Source organism: Mirounga leonina, unplaced genomic scaffold (genome assembly GCF_011800145.1).
Source record: "Mirounga leonina isolate KUSES-001 unplaced genomic scaffold, KU_Mleo_1.0 Mir_126, whole genome shotgun sequence".
NCBI lineage: Eukaryota > Metazoa > Chordata > Mammalia > Carnivora > Phocidae > Mirounga > Mirounga leonina.
Genome location: NW_023270314.1, coordinates 16,007,685 through 16,034,947, shown reverse-complemented (window position 1 = coordinate 16,034,947; position 27,263 = coordinate 16,007,685). Strand labels below are relative to the sequence as shown.

At 40.9% G+C, this 27,263-nt stretch overlaps 1 protein-coding gene across 1 annotated transcript; it reads right to left on the bottom strand.

Moving 5' to 3' along the window:
• Positions 1 to 288: 288 nt before the first annotated feature.
• On the bottom strand, positions 289 to 17,845 carry CUNH12orf66 (chromosome unknown C12orf66 homolog). The gene is made up of 3 exons (XM_035002237.1): positions 17,611 to 17,845; positions 11,024 to 11,309; positions 289 to 1,534 (listed from the first exon to the last, which is right to left on the bottom strand). Exons 1-3 carry the CDS (start codon positions 17,843 to 17,845, stop codon positions 718 to 720), a joined length of 1,338 nt encoding a protein of 445 aa, XP_034858128.1. The 3' UTR covers positions 289 to 717.
• Positions 17,846 to 27,263: the final 9,418 nt, after the last annotated feature.

Sequence of the window (27,263 nt, the reverse complement as noted above, 5' to 3'; positions counted from 1 at the left end):
AGTGGAGCCAAACGTGAACATACCTCTCAGCAGAAAGGTGATAAACAGAAAGCCAAGTAGATAATATGCCAAAGAGTGAAGAAAGCTCACATTATGGCTCATACTAACTTTCAAACAGAGTGAAAAATTCATACTTTATAACGGTAAACACAAATGCAGTTAGGTGTGTAGATCACCCACACCTACACCCAAAGAACCCATCCAAAATATCAATTTGTTGATGAGAATCATAAAACTAATTTCATGTTAATTTGCTAATTTATGAGATAAAAAACATACAGTCCTTGATTCTGAAAAGGCCATTTAATATCTTATCCCATTTACTGGTCCTGGAAGGAGGGGAAAAGAGAAGGCATTTGGAATTGCATTAAAACAAAGTTTAGAACAATATAAAACAGGTGGAAAGAACAACCAAAGGCCAATAAATATTCAGTCTACATGAAACACAGGAAAATAGGAGAAAATACTGCAGGTACTCTGCTGTACCATGGAGAGACCCAGTAGCCATGATCACTTCCTAGATTACTCTTTGGATACTTAATTCAATTGGCCTTAATTGCTTATAAAGTGTGTGACACAATTAGGGAGGATTTGTCTTTAATTTAGCTCTGAAAGAAGCATGAATGGATGGAAACTCTAATCACAGACCACAGCAGATCATTAGAGCAATTAGGAACAAACTTCCCAGTCTTGCAAACCTTTCACACAAACCACCTGCTAGCCTTTGGCGCCAGGCTTCAGACTCGCAAAAACTTTGGGGTTCTTAAGGGCAAGTGAGAGCTCATTGAGGAAGGAAATAAAGTGGGAGTCTCTTTCAGATTTCTTTGATTCAAAAATGACAACAATGGTAAAATGAGGTTCCGGGCGGGTTAGGAAGTAGGTGCTCTGAACTTTGTCATCATAGAAGTGGACCACCTTTTCCAAGCTGTTCAGTTCGGACATGCGGTCTGTCATGATCATGATGACATTGGGCCAGTGCATGACGGGCCTGTCGCTGGGCAGAGACACCACGGCTGGATACTGGTCCACTCCCTTAGGGGCCTCTCTGTAGGAATGGGGGTGGTGATAGCCGTGACCCTGAAAGCTCTCAGAACCTCGGTTGTCAAAGATTAAGGACACATTGGCAGCATCATACTTCCTGATGAAGCTGGAAATCTTTCCAAAAAAGTCTGGGTTGGCTTTCGCAGTCAACGTTTTCATTTCTGAAGCAGTCGTTTGTCGGCTCAGTGCCTCGTGAAAGTAAAAGCTAAACTTGGCAAGAAGCATGTTTTTGAGTTTCATCAGCCAGAGGAAAAGATGTGGGGGCTGAACGGCCTTCTGAGACTGCCCTCCAAACAGATGTTTCTTGGTCTCCCGCTGCTTTTCAAAGATCTGGCCCCAAGTCTGCAGCTTGGTGTGAGCACTGTGCAAGTTCACCAGAGACGGGAGGAACTTCCACTCTGAGACCTGAGCCTGGGCCTTCAGGAGATGACTCAGGACGTCCACTTCCAGCTGGAAACTGCTTTCCAAAGGGCTGAGGATGGGGTGGTGAAATCTAGAGGGGAAGGGAAATTAATAGAAATAAGTGGAAATGTTACTCCACGTGGACATTTCCTACCCTCAAAACAGCACACTGTGGCCAGATGAATAATATTACATTGGGGGCAGGGAAAAGAAAGACTGAAGGGCTCCATGTCGATTCATTTATAAAGTTGTTCTGCGGCATCTGGGTGGCTCAGTCAGTTAAGTGTCCGACTCTTGATCTCAGGTCAGCTCTTGATCTCAGGGTCATAAGCTCAAGCCCCATAGTAGGCCCCATGCCTAGTGTGGAGTATTAATTAATAAATTATTTATTTATTTAAAAAATAAAATACACTTAAAAATAAATAAAAAGTTGTTCTGACATAACTTCACCATCTCAGAATTATATCAGCATCATATCCTCCTATGGAAACCGCCTGACGTTTAAACAAAAAATGAGAGTAGCGGCTAACTTCTTTTCAAATACAAAGAAATTAAATTAGCTGTACTTTTTTCCGAGCCTATTTTATTTATTTGGGGAATTGTATGACTAACATAATCAACCAAACAAGGCATCTTTTTTTCAAGATGTGCTCCTAAAAAGGCAGAGGTAAAAAAAAAAAAGTCACTAAAACATCTCTTAAATGTGTATGTAACACCCGTAAACTTATTTATCGTTCATAGTAACTCCACAAAGTATTATGGTAACTCCATAGTAACTCCATAAGGCAAGCCTTTATTCAATCCTAGCTCCCAAATTTTCTGCATATTTAATCGCAATTAAAAAACAAAATGGGAGCTAAATAACAAAAATCTAACATTTCAACATTTATGTTTTAAATTGGATTACTACTCACTAAATTAATTCTATGACTCATGGATTGCTACCTGCTATTTGTAAAACATCTTTTCTAATTCGCTGGTAGCAGTAATATTGGGTAGCAGGAGGGGAACGGATGTGGGAGTGCCTCCCTTCCAGGGAGAGGGGGGGAAAGACCAAGTGCAGAGACCCTGAGGCGAGCGAGAGCAAGTTCTTTCTGATGTTTCAAGTCTCCCCTTCAGAGTCATTTCCTTAGAGATGTCTTCTCTGTTTGCCTCCAGACTAAGTCAGGTGACCCCAATCGTATCCTCTAGTTTCTTAATACCTGTCTTCCACTTGAGTAGCTTCATCACATAATTTGTCCGACAAACTGGGACATATGGTCACCTTTGCTTTGAGCTCCTCCCTGAGGAAAAGTAAAAGCTGCCTATTCCCTTCGCTCCTTTATCTCTAGAACATATGGCACATACTAGAGATTCAGGAGAGATTCAGGAAACATGGCAACCAACTATGTTAAGATTTGAATCCTACTTTCTGCCTCATTGATTCTGTTGTTTGTGATCGAAATGAAATTCTGTAACAATGGCTAAGGAGAGTCCTCCCTGTCTGGACCACTTAGAGCTTTCTTGCCTAGGCTGCTGCTTCTTGTGAGAAATGCCCGGGGAGTTTGAGTGTCTGCCTGGCCTGTGCACCCTCCTTCTCAAGGAGCCAATACCAGGCCCTTATACTCTTCCCAAAGACCCGAAGCATCTGCAAGTGACCCTATTTTGAATATGTGGGCAAGATCTAGCATTTACTGATCATATCTTATGCCCCAGGCACCACAGGATTTGATTTACAGGTCTGAATCCATGTAAATTACTTGTTTCACTGTCAATAAGACAGAATCTTCTCATATGGCTGTTTTGGCCCCCGCTGAAGCGGAAAATGCTGGTTATCAATGAAAAAGTTAAGAAAAAAAAACATCACAAATATAGCTGGAGTTAAAAAATCCATTTAAACATTAATTAGAGGGATTATTAAACACTAATTAGAGAGCCCATACTAGGTTAGATACTATAAGATAGAAACTCATTATCATGTGATAAGGATATAGTTACTCACATGACCACACATTTTTTTTCTATTACCAGCATTTTACCTTCAATATCCTTCAAGAGAGGGAAGCTAAAACATGGGTGGAGGGTCTCAGTCTAATAATACATTCAAAGAATCAGAAAGATAGGGGTGCCTGGGTGGCTCAGTCAGTTAAGTGTCCACCTCTTGATTTCGGCTCAGGTCACGCTCTCAGGGTCGTGACATGGAGCCTCACACCAGACTTCGTGCTCGGCAGGGAGTCTGCTTGAAGATTCTCTCCCTCTACACCTCCCTCTACTTGCTGTCTCTCGCACTGTCTCTCTAAAATAAATAAATCTTAAAAAAAAGAATCAGAAAGATAAACTAGATTTCAAATCCTCTAGCTCATGCGCTTAATTAATTAATTTGGACTCTTCAGACATTACATGCTTTGAAATAAACATTAAGAAAGTCTAATACACATGCACACACACAACTTCACTATAGCATGGTTCACAATCTGTGACTTGTAAGAAATGCTCCTACCACCTTAGCCTTTAGGCTCTTTGACACTTAATGACTACAAAGCATCATAAGATTCTATAATGATGGGTATCAAGAAAATTTGCCAAGGAACTTGGAACACAGTAAGACTTTCTTTTTTTTTTTTTTAAGAATTTTTTTTTTTTTTTTTTTTTTTTTTGAGAGAGAGAGTGAGAGAGAGAGAGAGCACAAGAGGGGGGAGCGGGAGAGGGAGAAGCAGACTCCCTGCCGAGCAGGGAGCCCGATGCAGGACTCGATCCAGGGACTCCAGGATCATGACCTGAGCCGAAGGCAGTCGTTTAACCAACTGAGCCACCCAGGCGCCCCAAGTAAGACTTTCAATAACAGGAAAACGGTATAAGATTGAAGAAAATTCTACCACAAATAACAATACTCTAAGTTATTTTTCTGCTTCATTGGAAATCATCATTTATATCCAACATTCTCCTTGAAAGAACATGAATTCTCTGTACAAATCTTCAGAAAGAATTCTGAGCAAGCTCTTCCATAAACATATACTAAAAGTGTTTAAATGTTCAACATTTATTAGGATGAATGTGAATGTCGAAGCTATTTTTCATCCTTAAAAAGAGCTAAAAATTCATGTTAATGTTATTCTGCCAAGACTTTGCGATTAGCATTATGATGTATCATTTCCCCATTTCCATTCTGCTCTGTGCCTCATACCCATTTACAACTCACACTATAGGGGGATCTGTTAAATTGTTGTAATCCAAAAATACACACCTCAACTATGGCAGCAAGCTTGAAAGAGTCTGAATACAGAATAAATTGACAACTATTTGCAGAGAACATCTGCTCTAAAAAAAGCCAGAAGAAAGGGGGGGGGGGGAGAGAGAGAGAGAACTCTCTCCTTCACAAATCCACATCAAGGAGTTCCTTCCGAAAGAAGTATCCAGGTCCCATTCATGTTAGAAGTCAGATTAAAACAATTAAAAACAAATCTGTAGCACAATGTGAATATACTAAATGCCACAGAATTATACTCTTAAAAATGGTAAATTTTACGTTATGTATACTTTACCATAATAAAAAAAACTATCGTCTCTTCTCATTTAAAATTTTTACTAGTTTTTAGGGGTGCCTGGGTGGCTCAGTCATTAAGCGTCTGCCTTCAGCTCAGGTCATGATCCCAGGGTCCTGGGATCGAGTCCCACATTGGGCTCCCTGCTTGGTGGGAAGCCTGCTTCTCCCTCTCCCACTCCCCCTGCTTGTGTTCCTGCTCTCGCTATCTCTGTCTCTGTCAAATAAATAAAATCTTTTAAAAAATAAATAAATAAAATTTTTACTAGTTTTTAGATACAAATACATTGAAGATATAAAGATGCATTAGCCAAAGGTTTGCCTTATAGAGACTTCCCAAGGTAGGAGGTACTTATAATGGATACAAGTTGGAAGTAAACACATCTCTTATGAGAAGTACAAAATAAAATAAGATTTTAGAAAAGGAGCAATTTCTTTTGGTTGAAAGATTATGCAGGCCATAAGGGAGACAGAATTTGAATCGAGCCATGCAACTTCAAGAGCAGCTAAGGTTCAGCTGTGTAAAGGTAAGGGCTTAAATTTCTGGCCCCATTCTTTTTGTTTTGTTTTGTTTAAGATTTTATTTATTCATTTGAGACACAGAGATACAGAGAGAGAGAGCATGAACAGGGGGAGAGGCAGAGGGAGAAGCAGGCTCCCCTCTGAGCCAGGAGCCCCATATGGGGCTTGATCCCAGGACCCAGGGACCCTAACCCGAGCCGAAGGCAGCCACTTAACCAATTGACCCGCCCAGGCGCCCCCTAAGTTGAATAAATTTGAGAAATATGTACAGGAAAGACTTCCTGATCCTCCTCTGAAGCAGGTCATAAAACCCTCAAGTGAGACGTGCCTTTCCCCCTACTCTAAGGAAGGGAGCATCCTTATCTCCAAACACAAGGGACACAGAGAGGAATCTGAAAGAACAGGCCTTTTGCTTCCCTGAGCTTTAGCTCAGACCCTTTTTCATCCTAGCACATTTTCCCACAACTCTTACATCTTCAAATGGACTCAGCTGAATTTTGTTTTTTAACAAAATCTACCATAAAAACACAGATTTAACAGCTTCTTTATTTTATGAAGGCTCCCCTGACATGTAAAACTTACATTAAATACACTGGTATGTTTTTCTCTTGGTAATTTGTCTTTTGTTAAAGGGCCCCCCGTTGAGAATTTAGAAAGGTAGAAGAAAAGGTATTTTTCCTCCCCTCCGAGTTTAAGGACATTCTAGGCAAAACAAATAATGAACCAAAGTAGGAAATGGCAAATACTTATGGGGAACACATTAGATTATGGATTGTTTTTTGGCATCTGCTTAAAATCCTCAAAATTTTCTCTTTGAAGCTTCTTCCTTTTTACAAAGAGTTTGGGTACAATTTAAAGCATTTGATGGGCCTTAGATAAATTTGAAAAGATAGGCTGGGGCAAGATCACAGAAGGCCTTCAGCCCTCACTGTTAAGACTGAGATAAGCTGAATGCTAGAGTAGACTGTGTCCCATAGAAATGACACTATTGTTGGTTCTGCTTATGAAATTTTCAGTGGGCGAAAATTCACCTTGTTGAACTATACACACACAACTAACTGTTAATTTCACTTATCATCACAAATCTTTTCTTGAAGGAAAAAGGGCACAAGGCCTAAAAAAAACCCAGAAATCTCTGTATCTGTGTCTCAAATGAATAAATAAAATCTTTAAAAAAAAAAAAAAAAAAGGGCCAGAAATTTAAGCCCTTGGTGAGAACCCTGTCATCTGAAGCATTCAGATCAAAAAACTGTGATCCCTAAAATGCAAACAGAAACTTCACTGTAACTCAATTTTTAAAAATGTCCTTTGGGGTGCCTGGCTGGCTCAGTCGGTGGAGAGTGCGACTCTTGGTCTCAGAGCTGTAAGTTTGAGCCTCACGTTGGGTGTAGAGATTACTTCAAAGTAAAATCTTTAAAAAAAAAACAGAAAAGTTCTTTAAAATCTATCTGTAAAATCATGGTTAAAGGATATAAGTCACTTAATGGTATATTATTGCCCATGAGAGGAATTTTTTTTAAAGATTTATTTATTTATTTGAGAGAGAGAGAGAGCGCGTATGCATGTGCCCCCACACAGCGGGGAGGGGCAGAGGGAGAGGAAGAGTCGTAAGCAGACTCATGCTGAGTGCAGAGCCTGATGTGGGCAGGGTCAATCTTAGAACCCGGTTGTGAGATCACAACCTGAGCTGAAACCAAGGGTCCTATGCTTAACTGACTGAGCCACCCTGGCACCCCCAACAGAGGGATTTTTAAAAGCTGTCTGGAACGAATAAATACTTGCTCTGTTCTTTAAAAGAATTACTTCTTAAAATTATACTCTTGACTTAGGAGAGTAAATATTTTGCATTTATAACCCATCTTCCAGCTTTAACTATGAAATAGAAAAATTAACCAGAATCTTTTTTTTTTTTTAAGATTTTTTTTTAAATTTATTTATTTGACAGAGAGAGAGATAGCGAGAGAGGGAACACAAGCAGGGCGAGTGAGAGAGGGAGAAGCAGGCCTCCCGCAGAGCAGGGAGCCCGATGCAGGGCTTGATCCCAGGACCCTGGGATCATGACCTGAGCCGAAGGCAGACACTTAACGACTGAGCCACCCAGGCGCCCCCAGAATCTTCTTTTATGCCCACTGTACAAAAGAGGTATGTAAATTCAAAATGAATTCTACAGAATCAAAAAATGTTCCATTGATGCTTCCTTGGGGAAAAAAACAAAACAAAACCCAAGTTCTACGTCTCCTCAAAAGTATTCAAGGAATAGTAGACATCCTGATCCTGTATGAGCTAAATTCACATTCTTCCTTCTAAGGGCACACAATAAAAACTTGTATGATTAATGTTAATTATTCAATTTGAAATGCAGCATCACAATGACTGTGGTTTGTAAGCAATAATTTACATTTGCTTAATAATGTAATCAGTTTGCCAAAAGAGGAAACCTTTAATACTGTTCTACTCTGAACACAACTGGCTTCCAAAGGACAAAAACAAAACATGCTTCCCATGAAAGCAGACTGGGCCTTACAATAACTCACATAGAATCTGCATCTCACATCAGGGCCACAGGTCTAGACTCCACGTTATACATCACGCTTGTTAATTTTTTAATACAAAAGCATTTCATCGTTTGAAAGATGAAAGATTCACACAATATTTTAGAAGCATTCTGACATGGATCGGATATACTGGGGCAAATAAATATTTCCTGAAAGATCAACTGGGTCCTTTGGGAAAAGGATTAACTCTTTCAATACAATAGAATACAAAATATGAATTACTTCTCTAAACACTGGAACCATGAAAGAAATGTTTGATATAGCACAGATGCCAAATCAAAAGGAAGAAGAAGAAGAGGAAGAAGAGGAAAAGAGGAAGAAGGAGAAGGAGAGGAAGAGGAAGAAGAGGAGGAGGAGGAGGAAGAAGAGGAGGAGAAAGATCTACAGAAAAAAGGATATTATCCTGGCAAAAGGCAAAGTATGTTAATTTATACCTAAAATAATTCCACTTCTCCCCCAAAATCAACATATTATACAGAATTTCAACTTTTCAGAATTTGTTAACTAAGGAATTTATGTTCAAATTAACCCAAAGTTTCTAATTAAGATAATTTTTAGGGTTGGATGTATCTATAATCAGTAATTCCCTATTAATTAGATAAAGGCAGCATGGGTGGAAAATAGAGACAGATGAAAACACCTTGACCTTGGGTGATACTGCCCCCCTGGCTCCATCAGATTCCATCGGTGTCCACTCAGTACCTGGTACAGCCAAGTACCCTAAAAGCTTCAAGAATGAAAGCTGGGCTTTTGCAGGAAATGAAAGAAATCCTCAAAGGTCTGGGAAGTGGGATGTTTCAAAGAAGGTGCAAAAAGGATAGATCACAAATCTAATCAAATAAAAATGAAAATAGTTAAATAGTAATAATCATTCCTACGAGACATACACACGCACATGCATACACACACCGTTTAAGGTTCAATACCTAGTCTTTCCCAGTGTTGGCACCTTTCTCTTATTTATCCAAACAATTTTTTCACGGAGACTATTTTCAATATCACAGGGAACTTTTAAAACATACAGGTTTCTGGGCACCCAATCGAGAATCACTAAATCTTACCCTCTCGGGGAAGAAGGGCAGGGCAGGGCAGGGGCAGGGGGCAAGTATGGTTCTTTCTTTTAAGCTTCCCAAATGGTTCAGCAAACCACTTTCACGTTAGCACTTGGGAATCACCACATGAGATCTCTTCCCTTTGAGAGTCGTATCTCCAACTGTATTTTTGCTTTTGGATTTCAAAAAATTATTTTATTTAAAAAAATGAGGAAGAAATAAAATAGTTCCAAACAGAAAATTTGTGAACATGTAAAATTTGTTTAAAATGTGTATGTACAGACTATCTCTCAAGAATGATAGGAAGAACTTGCTAACAACATTCATCGCCTCTTAGGAAAGGAATTAAGTAGATAAAGAACGGGCACTTTTCACTATGTATTCTTTCATACTTTATAAATTTTGAGCCATATTAATGTATTACCTACTAAAATAGATAAAACAAAAATTTAGAATATATCATAAAAACAGAAAATACATGACAATAAAAAATAACACAGAGGACATTTTGGAGACAACTGGGGAAATCTGAATACTGCTGATGATAGAAAAAAATCAGTGCTAAATTTCCTGAGTGAGAAAACTATGCTACAGTTTTGTATAGTTCTTCGAAGATACAATCTGAGTATTTGAGGGTAGACTGTCATGATGTTTGCATCTGATGTCCAAACAATGCAAGGAGGGGGGGATAAAATTGTATACAGAGAGAGATAAAGCAAACATGACAACATTTTAATAATATGAGTCCAGGGGAAGGATGTTTGTGTGTTCATTGCACAGCTTTATTTCTTTTTTTTAATAATAGCTTTACTACTTAAATCATATACATAAAGTATACTTTTTTAAGGTATAGAATGCAATGGTTTTAGTATAGTCAGAGTTGTGCAACCATCACCACTATCTAATTTTAGAACAGTCTCATGACCCCCCAAAAAGGAACCCCGTATCCATTAGCAGTCACTCCCCATTCTCACCTTCCCCCCTAGACCCTGACAATCATTTTCTGTGTCTGTAATTTGTAATCTATGTTCTATGTTTATGACTTTGCCTATTCTGGACATTTCCTACAACTGGAATGATAACTATATGTGATCTTTTGTGACTGGTTTCTTTCACACAGCATAATTATTCAAGGTTCATGCATGTTGTAGCATGTATCAATACTTCATTCCTTTCTACAGCTGAACAATAACACGCAATGCTTCTCAAATTCCTTTCATATTGTTTTTTGGCTCAGGAAGCGAGCAATACATTATAGCCAGGCTCATTTTTTTTCCAAGTAATAGGAGCAATTTCCTTCAAATACAAGTTTTCCAGCTGATCAACATCTTTTTTTTTTAATTAAATTGGCTACAAATAGCCTTTTGACTATTAAAAAAATTTAAGTATGCCCTCCTCAAAAGCACAGATGCCTGTCTCCACTAAGAAAGTTTAAAACAAACCCAGAACTATGCCACAGGCCCCGAAAGTGATTATGAAGAAGTTTCCAACACATGATAAGTAATGGTTACATCTGAGGACTAAGTGGATAACTCACCAAGGTGATTACTTTGAAAGGGACGTTTATTTGAATAATGGTTTGTAAAAAAATATATATATATATATTTTTTTTTTACATACACTTCTCCCCTTGTGTGAACTCTTTCAGAAGCAGCAAAATCAGTTATAATACATCGTTTAAGGACACTTCATTGGTCTCTGGCTGTTGCTTGGAGAAGTGTCCACCCAGCGTGGTGTTAATGAGGCCCCGAGAAGGTACCTCATGTGTACCTGCTGCTTAATTAATACGTACAAAATGTAGAGTGACGATTTCTCCCCTTCGCAGGCACGTCATCCTAGATTTTCTTCATAAGCGCGCGGGAGGGAGCCCGTGTGCGTGGGAGTGAGAGGCTGCAGTGTGTGTCCCTCCCGCCCTCCTCACCTACACTCACCTGGAGCTGTATTTCTTGAGGATGGCGTCCAAAAGGCCAACGAGCTCCTCAGCGTTGATGAACTTCTGCGGGCTGAGGGCGTACATCTTCTCGTAGAAGTCTGCGATCTCCATGCGGGCCTGAACGAAGAAGCAGAGCTGCTCTGACAGGTGGGAAAGCAGTTCCTCCACGTGCGGGGCGGTCCCGCCCAGGGCGCCGCGGCCAGTCACCACCTTCTTCAGCTCGTTGTGCAGGGACGTATAGATGGTTCGGATGGAATCCTTCCTGCTGAAGAAGGACTGGCCCCCTGGGAGGCAAATGACATAAGCACGTGACAAGTAAGGGAGAGAAACCAGAAAGACAAAACACCTCCCAGCCTCCAAAAGGAAAGGAGTGGAGCCTGCCGAGCTCAGGGAGTTATCACCAACTACCATATTCTCTGATTCCTACGACTGGAATTTAAATATTTTGTGATTCATAATTTCACTGAGGAATAAGAAATGAATTCCTGGTGCAAGTCATTAGTGCAGCAGCAGACCTCTGTATGATTTCCTTAGCCAGGCATCGATTCTCCCCTACCCCATTTCAATGAGGATTCGCATTTCTTTCAGAGGATAATTGACCTAGATGGTGATATCAGCCTGGATCTAAATAGCCCTTCTTCCCCATACATATATTTAAAACAAAAGAGAATACCCAATTGGAAAACACTGTTGTTATTCCTGATAAATCAGAAAATTTTATTTCTGCATTAGAGTTGCATTTTCCTTTGAATCTTATCTTTTAAGCCATACCAGAAAATGGAAAATACACATATATATATATCTCCCTTACACAAGAACACAGACTACTGGGATCCCAGGGGAAAAAAGGAAATCTGTAGGGGCGCCTGGGTGGCTCAGTCGTTAAGCGTCTGCCTTCGGCCCAGGTCATGAGCCCCGCATCAGGCTCCCTGCTCAGCCGGGAGCCTGCTTCTCCCTCTCCCGCTCCCCCTGCTTGTGTTCCCTCCCTCGCTGTCTCTCTCTGTGTCAAATAAATAAAGTCTTAAAAAAAAAAAAGGAAATCTGTAGTACTTTTTTTTTTTTTAAAGTAAGCTCTACGCCCAACATGGGGCTTGAACTCACGACCCTAAGATCAAGAGTCGCACGCTCCTCCAAATGAGCCAGTCAGGCACCCAGAAATCTTTAGTACTCTTGACAAGGTTGACACTATAGGTTATAACAAAATAAGCACCACGCTGTGAATGGGTAAGAGCAGGAAGCAATTATAAATAACTGTTGCTGTAACACAGGGGTTCCAAAGGAAATAAAAAAAAAAAAAAAAAAAAAAAAAAAAAGACCAGGGCGCCTGGCTGGCTCCGTGGGTAGAGCATGTGACTCTTGATCTCAGGTTCATGAGTTCAAAACCATGTTGGGGAGGGACCCTACTTAAAAAAAAAAAAAAAAGACCAAATACATCCCTTTCAACAGTTAAAAAGGATCAAGGGGCATAGACATCATTTCCTTACTCTGTATTAATACATGATCAACTCTATTTCTAATAATTATAGAGCCAGCTTCGTAGATGTTTTCTTAAGCAATTCTGCACCCCACTAAATAAAGGGTCACAGGCAAGACATTAGGAGAATGAGAAGAAACAGGGCAGGTTTAAAACAGTAATTCTTAGAAATAAATAAAAACCTCAGAGGTGGATGACAGTTTAAATTTTCTGTTGGTATACACAGAATGCTTTCATGAATAAACTTATTACTATTCTAAACACATCAATTGGGAGTGAAAATTATTTATCAAGGCATTTGTAAAATATCCTTTTAAGAAATGAATCTTAGATCCTTTCCTACTACTGTGACCACCTTGTCCCAGTCTACCCAGGACTTTCTAGGTTTTGGCACCGACAGCCTGGCTTCTTGGAAAACTAGACTTAGTCCCACGTCCTGGGAACCCCCCTGGCCCTGGGCAAACCTAGAAGATTGGTCACCCTACTTACTCCACAAACTATCATTACTTAAAAATGTTTTCTTCAATATAATGCCTAAACAAAGTAACTAGCATTCAAATCATTTCTCCTACTAATAGCAGCGAAAACCATGTGGTGCAGTTGGATTGACCCCAGCATTCACATCCCACCCAGGATTGTACCCTGAAGGGTTTGCCCTCCCTTCCCTGCCTATCTTCAGTCTAACCTTGCAGATTTTGTGAAGTAACAGTATGGAATAAATAGATCTCTGTGTCCACGTTTAGGGAAAAAAATCTCTTAGGTTAGGTAGGTAACAAGAGTCCCATGCAAAATCTATAGGGCGCCTGGTTGGCTCAGTCAGTGGAGGGTGCGACTCTTGATCTCGGGGTTGTGAGTTCAAGCCCCACACTGGGTGTACGTATTACTTAAAAATAAAACCCTAAAAGCTCTGGAAGTCTGACCGACTTAGTTCCAAATTCCAGCTTCTGAACTTACAAGCTGTGTGGTGTGCCAATGACATAGCCACTTTGAGCCTTAGTTGTTGTTTTTAACGTGAAACTAGTAATAGAGCTAAGAAGGCAAAATGAAATACCGTTTTGTATGTAATGTGCCTGGAGCAAAGTGCATATTCCACAACACTAATCCCTTTCCCTTCCATTTATAACTGATGTAAGAAAATTCTAAATACTGCCTAATTGGACTTCTAAAACCCTATGGTAAATCGGGAGCTTCATGTACTATAAAAAAGAATAACTACCTATTTGACAGGTAGCTAGGTGACCTCAACTGTGTACTCACTGCTGCTGTTAACAGGGTGGCCTTGGTGACAATTTTAAATCTGGGTGAAAAAGGAATACCTTTCTTCATCAGATTACCCTTATCTAAGGGAGTGGAAACACCACATAAATACAAAGAATACCCTGAAAAGCTTATCAATAAACATCAATCACTAGTATGTTTAGTGACACTAACATACTAGTCAAGTGACACTAGAAGGAAGGGAGAGACCACTAATGCATTTCTTTTAAACAGGTCTCTTTTCTCAAAGCTCTCAGGAGCACAATCCTACTTGTTGACTACCCTTGTAAGGAATATCCTGTGGGGACTGGCCTTCCTTCTTACTGGGAAACAAAGAAGCAGAGACACCAGACATCTTCCTCTTTACAAGTTTTTGGATTTACAGAATATGATTATTTTGAATTATTTCCAGAAGTTTCTGTGTATTGAATCCTCATTATTTCTCAAGATTTCAACAGTCCATCTCACATGATAAAATTTCAAGTAATAAGTATATTAAAGGAATATGAAAGATGTCTGAGTATTTTATTCGACAACTTCTTGTTAATGATAATTTATAAACATTGGTTCTCAAGTTAAGTCATTTTCTACCATGCTAAATTCTAGCAACCAGAAGTTGCGGAAACTCTCCAGTGATGAAACTAAAGGGAGAAAGTATGACCTAAAATCCTCCAAAGGCATTGAGATGGCATATTTTTATCACTGGTCCTTCCCCAAACAGGTATATTCTCCCCTGAGAGGAAAAGAGAAAGCTCCAAGGTAAGGGGCCCACCCAAAGTTTTTCAGAACTGAGCCAATACAGGAGCAGAAGTCTCCCTGTCAGGTCTGTCCTTTGCCTACAGTGTTTGCCCACACGTGCATCTATAATCAGGATTCACTGCCAAGGTCTCTGATAAAACACCAGTCACAAGAGTGAGGTCAAAAAGACTCACTTTTTTGGACCATGTTTTAAATGTTTAAAAATACACATAAAACTTTTTGTTTTGCTTTTAAAAAAAATACATTCTAATTAGCAAAGTATTTGAAGAACATGGGAATGTCTTAAGTGGCAACACAAAAATTTTTCCACAAGGTTTTAAGAAAAAAAATCACAAAGTCATAAGCATGTTGATATCACAAACATTCCAGTATCAAAAAACTGTAGGATGCAAAGTTAAAATTTAAAATCTGGGGGCGCCTGGGTGGCTCAGTCGTTGAGCGTCTGCCTTTGGCTCGGGTCAAGTCCCAGGGTCCTGGGATCGAGTCCCGCATTGGGCTCCCTGCTCCGTGGGAAGCCTGCTTCTCCCTCTCCCTCTGGCCCTCCCCCTGCTTGTGTTCCCTCTCTCACTGTGCCTCTCTGTGTCAAATAAATAAATAAAAATCTTAAAAAAAAAAAATTTAAATCTGGAAACTACGGGGTGCCTGGGTGGCTCAGATGGTTGGGCGTCTGCCTTCAGCTCAGGTCATGATCCCTGGGTCCTGGGATCGAGCCCCACGTCTGGGTCCTGGGTCGGCGGGGAGCCTGCTTCTCCCTCTCCCTCTCCCCCTGCTCATGCTCTCTCTCTCTCTGTGTCTCGAATGATAAATAAAATCTTTAAAAAAAATTAAAATAAAATAAAATCTGGAACCTACATTTACTATACATGTGAATAAGTTAATGAGGCATTAAAGTTAAACATGCCAATTCTCAGAACATTCATTCAGAAGTCACAGATCACCTGGGAGCCTGAACCATGCCTGAGCATGTTTCATAGTGTAAACTGCTCCTGGATCAATTTCAAGGTGCAGCCTTCAGGCTCATCCATGCAAGCTGGGGGTCCACGCAGAACTAATCACTTTACATAATAAGGGCCATTGCACAGAACCCAAGGCAGAGACAGTGATGATCTCACACGTGCTCTTACACACAGGGCAGCCAGTTCTGTTTACCTAAAACCAGACACATACAACTTAAACTAGAGTAACAGATTTTTAAACTGGGGTCCATCAGTAGCCTTTAGGAAATCCAACTGAAGCACCTCCAATTAAATGCAAAATTGTATTACACATATATTTTCCATATAAGTCCATGGGTTTCATCAAATTCTCATAGATGAGCTTAAAGAAATTAAGAATCATGGCACTGGGATCAATCACCATTCTTCATGAGGTGGGGGAATCTAGAAACAACTAAAACTGCCAGAAAATTACCCACCTTCATTTTATAGCCAGAATCCTCCCCATTTCCAAATACAGCTGGCCCCTGAATAATGCCAGGGGGTGGTGGAGGGGGTGTTGGGGAGCTGACCTCCCCCAACACAGTCAAAAATCCGAATATAACTTTTGACTCCCCCAAGACTTAATCACTAATAGCCTATTGTCGACTGGAGGCCTTACTGATAACAAAAACAGTAGATTAACATGTATGCTATATGTTATGTGTATTATATATTGTATTCTTATATAGTAAAGTAAGCTAGAGAAAAGAAAATGTTAAGATAATCATGAAGGATGAGAAAATACATTTACTGTACTGTACTGTATTTAACGGAAAAAATCCATCTATTAGTGGACCCATGCAGTTCAAACCCCTATTGTTCAAGGGTCACCTGTATATACGAAGTATTTTTAAATTATAATACATACACCAATTTTTTTTTTATAAATCATCTGGATAAAAACACAATCTGACAGTTCAAAGCCAGGTATTCTGGTTTGAGACCTCTCACCTACCCATAAAAATGCACATAGACAATTTGCCAATCTATAGAAAGGGAAATAACAACACTGCCACAGCACGTGGAAATTTGTGAGAAGTGCCACTGTAAAAAAGGGTGGAAAAAATACACACGGTGATTCTATCTGAGCAATTTTGCCAGTAAGTCAATGTACTAAACAACAAGTTATTATTTGAACAGCTAAGGCAAAAGTTAAGATCTTGGAAAGCCCTGCCCTTTGGGCGTTTACTGAAGGCAGTATGTACATGGCCACCTTCAGGCAACATAAAGAAACTGGGGGCTAAAAATCAAAATGGAATCTGCACTCAATTTTACCTTTCTATTCTTTATTGCACGTATGTGTTCTTCATTCATACCAGACCCTGTGCTTCTGATAATTAAAGGGTCTAAAAATAGGACAAAATACTAACTTCGAAAGCTCTGGGATTCATATTGATTGTTGGTAATTATAAGTAGTAATACTTTATATGCATAGCCCTTGGCTTTCACATATTTTATTTCCTTCTGATCTACTCATTAATTGTTTCTACTAGTGAAAATCGGTTGAATCAGCTCTTGCATCTTATTTTCAGGGGCAAGATTTAAGATGGAATGATAAGAGTGTTTACCATTTTCCCCTTAAGTCCCCTCTTGCTAGTGTTAGGCATATTTCTTGCCTTTCCTGTCCAGTATTCATTTATTTCCTCATCCATTAAATATTTATTGACGGCCTAAGAAGGGGTAGGACTCCATCTGTAACTCGCAGGGGCCTTAACTTCAAAGGCCAGACAAAAGTGTTCATTAATTCTAACTAGGTTGTATTGCCAAGTTTTGCTCCTCTGGCCACAGTGTCATTTGTCAGAAAAGCGACGACATACAGTTTGCTTAACTTTTCATTTATGGCACCAATCCATGCACTGAGCAAAATGGATACACCCATCGGTTTGAGACACAGCCCTAAAAAGAGCATCCACCCCGGCGGCCAATCTATCAACAGCACAGGCCGGTGGGCGGGGTTTGTGGAAGCCGAGGGGAGGAAGGGAACGGTGGGAGGAGATCTGGGAGCGCCAAGTTGAGCCTGAGGGTAGGAGTGAGACAGGGAACCCAAGCCACTGCCGATCGGGGAATACACCCCCTTTCCTTCCTCCTCAAAGGGCACGGGGGGCGGGGCGGAGGTACCTAGTTTTTGCCCCAGGTAGGTGAGGCTGTGATAGACCTTCTCGGCCGCGGCCAGGTGGGCCAAGGCCGCCAGCAGCGACAGCCAGTTGCCCCCCGCGCTCTTGTTGGCCTCTCGTTCCTTGTCCACATTGTCCTTGGCCTTGTCGTAAGAGAAGATACCCAGGTGAGAGAAGAACGTCTCCAGCACCGCCTGTTCCACCGGAACCGGGGCGGCCAGCGGGATAGACTCCCCCATGCGAGCTGCGATCCAGCTCCACCCACGTGGCTCTCCCTCGCAGTTCCGGGTTCTCAGGGAACGTGCGCACCAGCGTGCGTGCGCGTGACCGCCGCAAGCGACGGGCTCGTGAGCGCGCTGCTGCCTGGACCGCGCCTGGGCCTTAGAGGACACCGGTAAGGGCCGAGGAAGGAGGGAAGTGGCCCGTCTTCAGCTCCTGAGCAGCTTCGGCTCTTCCGTTCCCGCAGCGCTGACTATTCGGACCTTTGGGGCAGAACGCAAGACGGTCAACCCGCTGCTCCGCAGACCTGACTGCGCTCTGAGGTGAGCTGAGAGGCCCCTCCCTGTGAGACTGCGTCAGTGCTGGTGACGTCACGCTCACATGACGTCAGTAGTTCTTGCTCTGACATCTAGCCTGGGCTAGCCTGTGCTTGCCTTGGGCTTGCCTTGGGCCTGCGGGGCGCTGAGCGGTGAGGCTAGTGGCTGGAACTGTGTTCTCTCACGAGGACTCAGTTCTCACAGCTTTTAAACTACTGCCAAGTAAGTAGATTATAGTACCTGATACTGGTAAAGGTTTATATTTTATCCCCATGTCTGATTTTCACCCAATCACGCACTTTGCATCTATTCGCACCTGTATCCTGTGCAAGGCATCTCAGATTCGCGCTAAGGAAACAGCTTCCAAGCAGAGCTCGTCAGCTTGCCCATACTACCCAAACTACTTTAGGCTTCCTTAAAAAGTTCTCCGAAGAAGGATAAATTAATGTAACTCCGGTTAAAGGTTCTGAATTGATGCACTCTGTCATTCAAATTAATTACAAATTCCTTTCACATTTAAGAAGCACCACCATAAACCCAGCTCATAGGTATGCCCACTATGAGACTCTGCCCACTACTTGCTCAGTTAGTTTTTTTCCTTTCTCCTTCCTTGCGCATGATTATTTTACTCTAGTCATACTATTTAATCACGTATGTTCACATGTCTCTTTGCCCTAAGTGGCGAACTCCCTAAGGCAGAATCTAGGGTTCACTCACCTTTATAGTCTTTTCATAATGGATAGCACAACGATATTTGTTGAAATGAAGGAACTGTTTGTTTTCATTTTTTTGTCAAACCAGACCTGTTTGGCCGTCACTACCTTTTAATGCAAATCCTATAATCTAATTTTAATGAATATATAGTACATCTGTTCCCTGCTCTCAAAAGTATAATTGGATAAAATCAACCCTGTTAACTGTGATACAAAGGAGAATTTTATATGTTATGAAGGTGAAAAGGGAGGCAGCATTCATATCTTTTTGGAAGAATCAGGGAGGCTTCCAGGAGGAGAATGTGATGGTTTTTAATGAATGAGTAGAAGTTAGTAATCAAAAAAAAAAAAAAAAAAGGTAGTACAGGGGCACGTGGGTGGCTTAGTCCCGGTTAAGCCATTCTTGGTTTCAGCTCAGGTCATGATCTCAGGGTTGTGAGATCAAGCCCCACAGTGGGCTCTGCGCTCAGCAGGGTGTCTGCTGGAGATTCTCTCTCCCTCTGCCCCCTCCCCGCTTGCTCATAAATAAATAAATCTAAAAAAAAAAAAGCATAGTACTAACATTAAACCAACAGACAATGAAAAAGGGTTATAAAGCTCATAAACATACCCAAGTAATGTAAGAATTACTAAGATAATAAAGGTGGCATCATAAATCAATGGGGAAAGAAAAACTTAATAGTGAAGGAGACATGATTATGGGGGGAAAAAAACTCCTATGTCCTGCCACAAAAAATAACTACATGGGTAAAAAACAAAACCTTAAACAAACTAGAAAACAAATGCAAGTGAAAATTTAATTGATCTAGGGATAGGAAAGAGCCTTTTAATTATAAAAGAGTTGGAAGAAATTACAAAGGAAGAGATTGACTTGACTATAAAAATGTCAGAAAAACACAATGCCAACATTGTAACATATGTCAGACAGAACTTTAATGTGCTTAACATTTTAAGATCTAGTAATCATAGAAATGCAGATTAAACTTCTATTTTTCACCTATGAGGTTTTTTTGAAAATTTTAAGTGCTGGTAGGTAAACATCTGCAGTGAGTTTGCTCTTAAACATTGCAGATGGAGTGTAACTTGGTATGACCTTTCTGGAAAACATTTGGCAATGTACGTTAAGGTTAAATGAGAGTATATATGTACAGTGTTTAGAACACTAAGACAAGTACATGTTTAGTAAGTATTAGTAGTGTCTATCATTATTTTTACTATTGTTTTTATTATCAATAGCATTATCATACCTTTTAATCAGCAGAGCGCCTAGAATAATACCTCGAACTTAGTGGATGTTCATTAAATATTTGATTGGCTAATTCTCCTTGTCATGTAAGAATTTTATAGGAAAAGCCCCTCCCCCTGCCCCTGCCCCTCCCCCTGCTCACATGCACACCCTCTCACTCTCTCTCTAAAATAAATAAATAAAATCTGACGCACCTGGGTGGCGCAGTCAGTTAAGCATCCAACTCGGTTTTGGCTCAGGTCGTGATCTTGGGATCATGGAATCTGAACCCTGCAAGGGACTCTGCTCAGTGCAAAGTCAGCTTGAGACTCTCTCTCCCCCCCCCACTCTCTCTCTCTAAATAAATAAGTAAAATCTTTTAAAAAATAAAAGAAAAATTTTTAAAGAATTTTATAGGAAAAGATACAGAGTTAATGACATGTCAGCCTGTTAAAACATTAAAGTTATAAAGCAAGAAGTTATCTTGAATGATCATATGGTTCAACCTATAAGAAGGATACTTTGTACAGTAGTAAAAAAATGTTTGTTATTGATGATATGTTAGCTATCTTTTACTGCGTATCAAATAGCCCTAAAACTACACACCAAGGGCACTAGGTGGGTTCAGTCAATAGAGCATGTGACTTTTGATCTTGGGGTGGTGAGTTCAAGCCCCATGTTGGGGTAGAATTTACTTTAAAAAAAAGTATTTGAGGGGGCGCCTGGGTGGCTCATCGTGAAGTGTCTGCCTTCGGCTTGGGTCGTGATCCCAGGGTCCTGGGATCGAGCCCCGCATCAGGCTCCCTGCTCAGCAGGAGGCCTGCTTCTCCCTCTCCCCTCCTCCTGCTTGTAGTCCCTCTCTCACTGTCTCTCTCTCTCTCTGTCAAATAAATAAAATCTTTAAAAAAAAAGTATTTGGGGGGTGCCTGGGTGGCTCAGTTGGTTAAGTGTCTGCCTTCAGCTCAGGTCATGATCTCAGGGTCCTGGGATCGAGCCCCGCATCGGGCTCCCTGCTCCGCGGGAAGCCTGCTTCTCCCTCTCCCTTTGCCCCTCCTTCTGCTCATGTACATGTACTCTCTCTCTCTCTCAAATAAATAAATAAGATCTTTAAAAAGAAAGTATTTGGGGAGCCTGACTGGCTCAGTCAGTGGAGCACGCAACTCTTCATTTCAAGCATCATGAGTTTGAGCCCCCCTTTGGGGTTGGAGATTACTTTAAAAAAAACAAACTTAGTGGCTTAAAACAATAGAAGTCATGTATTATTTCTCAATTTCTGAGTCAGGAATTCAGGTGGGGTTCAGTTGGGCATTTCTGTTTCAGTCTCATGAGGTTGCAGTCAGATGTAGGCTCGGGCTGTGGTCGTCTAAAGACTTATTTGGAGCTGGAGAATCCACTTCCAAGGTGGTTCCCTCCCATGTCTGGCAAGTTGGCTTAGTCTGTTGGCCACATGGGCTTTTCCACAGAACAGCTTGAATATTCCCACAGCATGGCAACTGGCTTATTCTGGAGCAAGTAATCGATCTGAAAGACCGAAGCAGAAGCTGCAGTGCCTTTTATGACACAGTCTTGGAACTCACGCATCACGTCAGCCATATTCAGGGCCAGCCTTGATTGAATTTTGGCAGGAGAGTAATGAAGGGCATGTGCTGGGAAGTAAGGATCAGTAGAGGCTGTCCTGGAGGCTGGCTACCACAGATGAGGATGACATTTTCAGCTGGAGCATTGTCTGTCTTCTTAAAAATGTCTAAGGATGGGGCGCCTGGGTGGCTCAGTTGGTTAAGCAACTGCCTTCGGCTCAGGTCATGATCCTGGAGTCCCTGGATCGGGTCCCGCATCGGGCTCTCTGCTCGGCAGAGAGCCTGCTTCTCCCTCTGACCCTTCCCCCTCTCATGTGCTCTCTCTCTTGCATTCTCTCTGTCTCAAATAAATAAATAAAAATCTTTAAAAAAAAAAATTAAAAAAAAATGTCTAAGGATGGAAGCCCTTACATGTTCCTTTATAATATTGCTCAAGAAGTTGTTTCTTGGGGGCACCTGGCTGGCTCAGTCGGAAGAGCATGTGACTCTTGATCTCAGGGTTGTAGGTTGGAGACCCTCATCAGGTGTAGAGATCACTTAAAAAATAAAATCTTAAGGGTCGCCTGGATGGCTCAGTCAGTTAAGTGTCTTCCTTCGGCTCAGGTCATGATCCTGTAGCCCTGGGATCGAGCCTTGCATCATCGTCATCGTTGTCGTCGTCATCATCATCATCATCATCATCATCATCATCGGGCTCCCTGCTCAGCAGGGAGTCTGCTTCTCCCTCTTGCTCTGCCCCTCCCTGCTCCTCAGGCTCTCTCTCTCTCTCTCAAATAAATAAATAAAATCTTTTTTAAAAAGTATCTTGGGGCACCTGGGTGGCTCAGTCGGTTGAGCATCTGCCTTCGGCTCAGGTCATAGTCCCGGGGTCCTGGGATCGAGCCCCGCGTCGGGCTCTTGGCTCAGTAGGGAGTCTTCTTCTCCCTCTCCCTCTGCCTGCCGCTCCCCCTGCTTGTGCTCTCTCTCTCTCTCTCTGTATCTCTGTGTCTCAAATGAATAAATAAAATCTTTAAAAAAAAAAGTGTCTTGGGGCGCCTGGGTGGCTCAGTCATTAAGCGTCTGCCTTCGGCTCAGATCATGATCCCAGAGTCCTGGGATCGAGCCCCGCATCGGGCTCCCTGCTCGGTGGGAAGCCTGCTTCTCCCTCTCCTACTCCCTCTGCTTGTGTTCCCTCTCTCGCTGTATCTCTCTCTGTCAAATAAATAAATAAAATCTTTAAAAAAAAAAAAGTATCTTAATTTCAGCCATGATTTAAGTCTAGAAAAACAATTCTGTTTCAAGACAATTAATTTGATACTGCTCTTTACAACTTCTTTGAAAATTTCCCTAGTGACAGTACCAGTGACAAAACCATTTTAGTGGGACACCTCGGTGGCTCAGTTGTTAAGCGTCTGCCTTCAGCTCAGGTCATGATCCCAGGGTCCTGGGATCAAGCCCCACATCGGGCTCCCTGCTTGGTGGGAAGCCTGCTTCTCACTCTTCCACTCCCCCAGCTTGTGTTCCCTCTTTCACTGTCTCTCTCTGTCAAATAAATAAAATCTTAAAAAAAAAAAACCCAACATTTTAGTGATAACAACCCATTTTGGGGGCAAAAGAACATTAACAACAGGGCAAGGTGGTGATTCGTTCATTTATTCAAGCATCCATTCTTGTCATTTATCTGATAAAACAGTGGACTAAATTTTACGTGTGGTCAATAGACACATACAGTAACATATACCAGCAATAATTTTACAACTTAATGATTATGCCAGTTAATTATTGCCCAGATTTTATATTATTTGGGCTCACTTCCCTTTTGCTGTTCTATTTTCTTGACATAATATTGACATAATAATAAAGCTCATTGATTTAGCACTTACTTTGTGCCAGGTGCTTTACATCTCACTAATCTTCCAACAAACCTTCAGAGGTGTAGTTATCACCCTTTGATTGTGGAGTAATTAAGTAATGTGTCCAAAGTACACACAGTAACTGACAGGGCTGGGATGCAAACCAAGATCTGGGTCTCTTTCCTTCCGCGAGCCTGGATTATGTTAGTGACTTATCCCCATACATATGCCTCCCACCTGAGAGGTAAGAGACTTCCATATTGTTATTCAGGCATTTTCAAAATTGTTTCTGTAGGTATCTCCCTTACTGTATTGACAGTATGGTTGAAAGGTATGATTTCAGTGAGAAGTCTTTTTCCGTTTAGCAAGAGGAACCAGATGTTTGATATGGAACAATCTTCATTTTCTTTTCAGAATATTTACTAAAAAATACCAGACAATTAGTGATACATTATACAGCTCTTTACCACCTAACTTTCAACTAAATTACCTTCCTTGTTGTATGTAAAAAAAAAAAAGTCTGACCAGGGACACCTGGCTGTTTCAGTTGGAAAAGCATGCAACTCTTGATCTCAGGGTTGTGAGTTCGAGCCCCATATTGGGTGGAGAGATTACTTAAAAAAAAAAAAAAAAAAAGTCTGACAAAAAAAAAAACACCACCCCACACACAAAAAAGCACATGCAACCTTTTGTTACAATTAAATCTTCCCTTTTTTTTTTCTTTTTTTTTTTTTTTAAAGATTTTATTTATTTATTTGACAGAGAGAGACACAGCGAGAGCAGGAACACAAGCAGGGGGAGTGGGAGAGGGAGAAGCAAGCTTCCCGCTGAGCAGGGAGCCCGATGCGGGGCTCGATCCCAGGACCCTGGGATCATGACCTGAGCCGAAGGCAGACGCTTAATGACTGAGCCACCCAGGCACCCCCATTTTGTTTTTCTACATATCTATATATAATACGATTTTGAAATCAAGATTAGGAGATTATACAGGGTGATGAGCTGAGAAACTAATCCAAGCTTAAAGAGAGAAGGAATATTTCAGATCTTTTCTCTAAATAACCATTGACTAGTATTGGTATAGCACTGCATTGTCCAATATTTGGTAGCCGTTAGCAATATGTTGCTATTTACATTTAAATGAATTGAAACTAAATAAAATTTGGAATTTGGTTCTTCATTTGCATTAGCCACATTTTAAATGCTCAGTAACCACCCATGGCTCGTGGCTACCATACTGGATGGCACTGATACCAAAATTTCCATCATTATAAAAAGTTCAATGGGACAATGGTGGAAAGAAGCAATATCATAAAGAATTTCATGGATGAAACAAAATAAGCCAAAATGAACGGCAAGGTCTATCATTATTTTAATCCTATTTCATACTTTATTCTTGACAATATTCGCATTTGTGCTTTCTCTTTATGTTTTATATGTGTATATTTCTAAATAAAAAATAATTATAACTAAATTTATTGAGGTCTTAAATGCATTCCAGGAATTGTGCTAAGTGCTTCATGTGAATTAACTCATAAATACTATATTTGTTGTGGAAAATTTGGAAAACATAAAAAAAAGAGAGGGAGAGAGAGAAAACCAACCTTAATCCCCAAACCCAGAGATCATCGTTGTTGACATTTCTGGTGGATGCTGTAGTGTGCTGCTCAGATCCCAAGATATTAGCTGCCAGGAGTGTTGGCTGCTGATGACTCACCGTTGCATTTCTCTCCAAAATTGCCTTCTGTGAAGGAGGCTGCCTCATCCTAGGTCCTGTTCACTCCCTTGGGGCAGCTCAAATCCAATGACCGGTCAGTTGTGGAGGTACAAGGCACAGTCCCTCAATTACAACAATCTGGGACATTCAGCTTTAGAATTTCCCATGGGACCAGTTAAAGCCTCTGTGGCAAGTGCCCTGCAGTTCACCTTCCTCTGCCCACTCCTGCTTCCCTCATAGGTGCTGTTCCTGAGAGGACTCATGAGTAAACCACCTACATGCAAATCCCTGCCTCAGAGTCTGTTTCCTAGAAAACCCAACCTAAGTCATTATTTTCAGAACATGAGTTCCGGTTTTTTTTCTTTTTGCAGATGTCTGTGTCAGTTTTTAAAATCTGTCTAAACTTTTTTCACCCCAACAAATTTGATGTTTTCTTACCTATTTTATATTTTAATTTTTTAGTTGATAACATTTTTATGAATAATTTTGCATACACCTAAGTATCTTTCTGTACAATTTTTTTTAAGATTTTTTTTTTTTTTAAAGCTTTTATCCATTTATTTGACAGAGAGAGAGAGAGAACACAAGCAGGGGGAGCGGGAGAGGGAGAAGCCGGCTCCCCACCGAGCAGGGAGCCCAATGCAGGGCTTGATCCCAGGACCCCGGGGATCATGACCTGAGCCAAAGGCAGACGCTTAACGACTGAACCACCCAGGTGCCCCTAAGTTTTATTTATTTAAATAACCTCTATACAACGTGGGGCTCGAACTCACGACCCCAAGATCAAGAGTCACAAGCTCTTCCGATTGAGCCAGCCAGGCGCCCTTCTGTACCACAATTTTTAACAGCCATGTGGAATTCATATGGCACATCATAGTCAGTTAATCTTGTATTTGCAGATATTTTGGTGTTTCCTGATTTTCACTGTGGCAGACCCTAGAACTCAGCAGGCCAACACCCATTCCCAATTTTCCTCCTACTTGCCTGCCTTTAGGATAGGAAAACCAAATATTCCCATATATTTTGTTTTCCTCATCTTACTTACACCTAGGGCTGGTATCAGTTCCAACCATCAGGAAGTAAGCTGAAGATTACTGAGGTTGAGGCGGAAGTTCCAGGAAAGGGAGGTATACATGAATTGCCTTCCAAATAAAATGGGACAGCCAAAATTGGTACCATTTCTTGCTTATTCTTTCTGCTTTGTGAGCAGTGAGACGTCTAGGGTTGTAGTAGCCATCTTTCATCCATGAGGGAAAAGTCAAGAAAATTCAAGGCTTTTGACCTTGAGAAAATTGAGCATTTAAACCAATGCCAGCAATGACCTATCTTTGGATTTCTTGTTATGATGAGAAAGATAACTTTTTTTAACCTACTTGTGTTTGGATTTTCTGTTAATTACAGCTAAAATCATTTATAAACGTCACTGTTCCTGACATTCATGATAGAAGTAATGCAGTGATGAACATTGTGGGTAAATACTTGAATAGCAACAACTTAACATAAAAATCAGGAAGAGAATTAGGACCCTGCATTTACAACATTTCTTCTCCTCCACCATACGCAGCTCTTAACCTTCCCACTTTCTTTTTGTGAAGACCAGAAAAATAGCATACATAGACTTCCTAAATTTTTCCAAAAGACAATAGTATTTGGGAGAGGAAATAGACCTTTTGTACACCAGAAACTTATCTCTTCAAATAGGATATTTTAGCAAATACACTATGCCATGGTGTTCCAATCCACTAATACAGAATCAGCAAGGTTTTTTGGAGCAAGTATTATGTGAACTGGAGTGTATTTTAGACTGAGTCATGAATTAACTCTCCATATATTTGAGTGGAAATCATTAATATCTTTAGAGTTAGGATATTTTATCCTCTCAGAATAAACATGGAGAATCAAAGAAGCTGAACTAAACTACCATTTGAAGTAAAAAGAGCAGTGTTAAATTGCAAAATAGATATTGAAATTGTGTTTGATTTCAGCTTTCTAGTGTCAGGCACTTGACAGTGCAAAACCTGAATCCGGTGAGTCTATTTCCATGACTCCCACTTACACAG